This window comes from Sinocyclocheilus anshuiensis, unplaced genomic scaffold (assembly GCF_001515605.1).
Source record: "Sinocyclocheilus anshuiensis isolate Anshui unplaced genomic scaffold, SAMN03320099.WGS_v1.1 scaffold534, whole genome shotgun sequence".
Lineage (NCBI taxonomy): Eukaryota > Metazoa > Chordata > Actinopteri > Cypriniformes > Cyprinidae > Sinocyclocheilus > Sinocyclocheilus anshuiensis.
This window is the reverse complement of record NW_015547712.1, coordinates 1,250,426-1,255,523: the sequence shown is the minus strand read 5'-3', so window position 1 is coordinate 1,255,523 and position 5,098 is coordinate 1,250,426. Positions and strand designations below refer to the sequence as shown.

At 36.1% G+C, this 5,098-nt stretch overlaps 1 protein-coding gene across 1 annotated transcript in view; it reads right to left on the bottom strand.

Moving 5' to 3' along the window:
- Nucleotides 1–5,098, bottom strand: part of LOC107704072 (filamin-A-interacting protein 1-like) — a 33,731-nt gene that overhangs the window by 5,023 nt on the left and 23,610 nt on the right. The window contains exons 4-5 of the mRNA XM_016506916.1: nucleotides 4,336–4,509; nucleotides 4,071–4,249 (exon numbers count right to left, since the gene is read on the bottom strand). Coding sequence (XP_016362402.1) covers nucleotides 4,071–4,249; nucleotides 4,336–4,509 — 353 coding nt within the window. The remainder of the gene's footprint in view (nucleotides 1–4,070; nucleotides 4,250–4,335; nucleotides 4,510–5,098) is intronic.

Sequence of the window (5,098 nt, the reverse complement as noted above, 5' to 3'; positions counted from 1 at the left end):
CATATATATATATATATATATATATATATATATACACACACATAAACACACACCCATCATATTGCCTTCTTGAAAGTGAATGAAAAACTCAGCAAAAAAAGCTGTACAATTGTGAAGTAAGAGAACAGAAGCAAGCATGACCGTTATGAGAAAAGGAACAGTGTCTGAATGCTTTAGTGATTTTCTCTGACAGTAGTTAATGAACATTTCATGCTTGCATGATCACAGAATCGAAACAGCTCACGGGCAGCTTGGCACGTCAACAGTAATAAGTTCCCACCTGGCAAAATGTCTACAAGCACATCGCAACAGAGGAATCTGTGCCAACAAGGGTACTTGAAGAAAAGTCTATGATGCTGGTGAATGTTTACACTGATCTAGCTCTGCAGGAGGCTCTCTGTCGAAAGGACCATGTCCTTTGTGAAATAAGTGCCAGACACTGAGTTTGCAGCATATTTCCTTCATTATTCAATGATCTAATTTCCTCACCATGCGCTTTAACAGCAGTTAGACACTATAATATATTCAAAGAGATCCATGAATGAATATTGTCAGCCTATTTGTATTCATTTCAAACTCTTTTCAAACTCACCATCTAGCTGGGAAGGAGTCCAGGTAGGTCCATGCCTGACATGTTTTTGAAGTTACTCTGCTCAAAGCATCACTGAACGGTTCCCTGCATTAGCCATTACATTCCAACCATGTCATGAGCGCAGTGAAAGGTGAATGTTGTGTGAAACAGCATTGCCCCACTTACTGGTGATATCATCCCTCTAACATAGAGCTGTTCTGCCCTTGTTTGGGCAAAGGAGGCGGAGCCATCAGAGAGCTTTTCATGCACTCTTTTCTCAGCTTTCCTCTCTTATTCTCTTCCCCGAGACTGAAGTTAGGATATTGTTTTAGGAAGCAGTCAATTAGAGCCGTGGTCAATGCACTAAACCCTCTGTATCATTTCAAGGGTTCCCTTTCCATCTCATATAAACTATAAAATGACCCAATTACTTCCTTTCTCACATGCAACCAAGTTCCCATGGGAACAGACAACAATGCAAGGGAAAAGTTTTGTTTTGTAAGAGAACAATGTCGCACTTTTGGGTCAGATGAAGCCCTGTCACTCCGAAATGCAACAAGAATGCAAATCTGAGACAGTAAATAAATGAATAAATAAAAAGGGAAAATGAAAATGTTATTACTCAGCAAATAATAATAATTTCATTATTGCCCATAACTTGCTCATACTGGCAAAGGTTTAAGACAACAGTTGGGAAAATCTACTGAAATCATCAGATCCACTGTGACATGTGCAGCGAAAGACTTATAAATCATAAATCATGCGAATGGTGATAGAATGACATCATCTTTTGGTGTCTAGTATAAATGTGCTTGCGATTTAAATTACAGCCTGAATATCAAGAGCACATCAAATTTCCAGATGTAGTTTTAATTGGTGATGGTTGCTAACATACCTACAGTGAGAACGAAACTTTGATGTGTAACTCCAGACACAAATGATGTGCTATTGCTTCGAGCAATCAGACATGAACTTTTCCTGGAGGATGATAAAACGGGTGAGAAAAATCCCCTAAATGTGTACATTGTATCCCAACTTTTTAAAACACCTTAGCAACCACCTAGCAACAATCTAGAAAACCCTAGCAAACACAAAACACACCCTTTTCTCTGCCTTTTTTTTTTGTAAGATTTTTTTAAATGCTGGATTTTATATTGCTGTAAACATGAAGCGGCATTTGCAATGCATTTTACTTCTATAATGTGACATTTCCGAGTTAAACTAAATATTAACAAAGGAAAAATGTACAGTAGGCACTTGATTGTATCCATCAGGAATTATACATAACTCCTGATATATATATATATATATATATATATAATGTTTTTGAAAGAAGTCTCTTCTGCTCACCAAGGCAGAAAAAACAGTAATATTGTGAAATATTATTGCAATTTAAAATAAGGTTTTTCTATTTTAATATACTTCAAAATATAATTGATTTTTGCGATTCAAAGCTAAATTTTCAGCATCATTACTCCAGTCTTCAGTGTCACATGATCCTTCAGAAATCATTCTAATATGCTGATTTATTATCAATGTTAGAAATACTTAATATTTTTTTGAAACCTCTGATACTTTGTTTCAGGATTCTTTGATGAGTAGAAAGTTAAAAAGAATAGCATTTATTCAAAACAGACATTTTTTGAAACAATATACACTACCGTTCAAAGGTTTGGGCTCAGTGCATTGTTTTTTCTTTCTTTCTTTCTTTTTTTGAAAGAAAATAATACTTTTATTCATCAGGGATGTGTTACATTGGTAAAAAGTGATAATATAAAGACTTATACTGAGAGAGAGAAAAATCTATTTTGAATAAATGCAGTTCTTTCTAACTTTTTATTCATCGAAGAATAAAATATCACAGGTTCCAAAAAGGTTCATTCACTTTACAATGAAGGAATATGTACAGTGGGTACGGAAAGTATTCAGACCCCCTTAAATTTTTCACTCTTTGTTATATTGCAGCCATTTGCTAAAATCATTTAAGTTAATTTTTTTTCCTCTTTAATGTACACACAGCACCCCATATTGACAGAAAAACACAGAATCGTTGACATTTTTGCAGATTTATTAAAAAAGAAAAACTGAAATATCACATGGTCCTAAGTATTCAGACCCTTTGCTCAGTATTTAGTAGAAGCACCCTTTTAATGGCTGCAATATAACAAAGAGTGAAAAATTTAAGGGGGTCTGAATACTTTCCGTACCCACTGTATATGTATTTTTGATTCCATGTTGACTTCATGAAACACAACACACTTGATGGTAAAATCATTAGTATCTGTCTTTCACTGACCTATATGTCAATCAAAGAACAAAACTAGTTGTCCTTATCAGATTACAGTCTTTCTTGAATGTGGGACTTCAAGAGGAAAAACAGCAAGTGTAAATGTCATGTGAAAGAGAGAGGGGTAATTTGAGGAGGAATGGCATTGCGGATGCTTCTAGAAGCTCAACACACAGCAGTTTTATATTCCTGGCGGGATTCCCCGCCATCGCCCCGCGTTCGGTCCCAGGTGGCGCAGCGCTGGCGTGACCTCACCTGCTATGAATCTCTGAAATGAGAGAATTATGGAGGAATGTGCAAACACACACAGGCTGGAGATGAGCGTGACAAGTGGAAGGAAGGAGTGCGACTGAACGGTGCCACTGCAACAAAATACACATAGTGTTTTTATAGATTTGCCATGACAGTGCATCACACAAATGAGCTCCATTTTAAAAGTGCAGTACAAGAATAATGAAAAATAAAAGAACATTCAATCGACAATAATTGGCCTAAAACCAATTTTCTACACCAATTTTCACTTAGAAATTGCTTGTAAATTTCACAATTGCAAAGAAACTGCAAGTGACACATAGAATTAAACGAAATTTTGAAGTAGAAAATATGAAATCGTATTTTCTTGTAAAACACATCGCAATAAACATTGTTTTATTTATAACCTTTGAAAAATATTTTTTTTTTACAGTGTAGAAAATCACCTTTTAAAAACTTAAGTGATTTGTTGAGTCAATTTGTTTAAAAAAACATGATACAATTAAAAATTTAAATCTCAATTATAGTTTTTAATATTGTTACTGTGTAATTTAACCATTTCAGGGAAGGATTCTTATATTTCATTAAAACTAAATATCGATCTTGTTACTTTAAATAAAATAAATATTAACTGATATAGAATAATATTTCTCTTTTCTCATGCATTAAAAAAATGTAATAAAACTGAAATAAAAACAATATAGACATTTAAAAAAATACTAAACAAAATGACTAAAAATGTCAAATAAAAATAAAATACTCAAAATACTAATAAAAACTACAACAGTATCTCAATTATACTAAATTAACTGTTTCAGATAAAATAAAATAAACTTTGTAATGTCACGCTTCATTAGAAAATTATCCTTGCATTTTTTTCCACTTCATGAGCATATTTTACTAAAAACCATGCACACTGTTGACTAAAATGTCTGATTTATTCCTGTGGGATCTCCTCACCTCTCTCTCTCCTGCTCCAGCAGGTTGGTGAAATCATCGCTTTTGTTCATGAAGTCGACGTGTTTGCGCTTTTCATTGTCCAGGTCGGTGACGGTGCGTCGGTGGCATTTCTCAGCTAAGAGCAGCTGCTCTAACATCCGTCTGTACGTCTCACGCTGCTTCTCCTCCAAACGGTCCAGCTTTAGAGACAGAATGATTATCGCCATCATTAACTGCTTGCACTGGCACAACAGTATGTAAAGATTACTAAGACAGTGTTCCTCACCTCTATCATAGGGATCTCATAGACGTCGTCTCGAATCAAGTCTCCGCTGGTCATCAGGCTGTCTCTCTGCAGAGCTTGAAGAGGTTTGACTGGAACCGCAGATCCGTAATGAGCCTCCAGAACTTCAGGTCGTGCTCTCTCAGACTGCAGCATGTGGATAATATCTTCACGGGCCTAAAGCATATGGTGTTTATCATATTCAAATACCATGGTATTTCCATGATACATGGCATGCCATAGTATCCTATGTTTTAAGAATATATACTACAAGAAACAATTTTCGACACCAGTTTCTACTAGGGTTGCCAACCGTCCCATATTAGCCGGGACATCCCATATATTGGGCTTAATTTTTGTGTCCCTTGTCCCGTTTCTTGACTGCAAACCACTGACTGATACAACAGCAGCAGTGCTTGAGAATGATCACCAACATCTGTCATCATCCAGTCACAGCCCCGTTAAGTAAATCAGAAATCTTGAGCATAACTGTTCGAGGAAGGCTGCGCAATCCTGCCGGCTGGTCGCTCCCGCTTCACAGCAAGTGGCGCTCGTGCTAATGCCAATTCCGTCCGTGTTTTGACTACAGTAAATCAGTTTTGGCAAATACAAACATCGTGATTAATGGTCATGAGTCTAACATCCAGCCGCGCAAGAAAACATGCAATCTACATGAGACGAGATCAGTAAGGGAAGCCGTCTTTCACTATTGTAATGTTGTAAAATAGAGAAAAACACATTTTACATTTACGTAACTAGCATATTC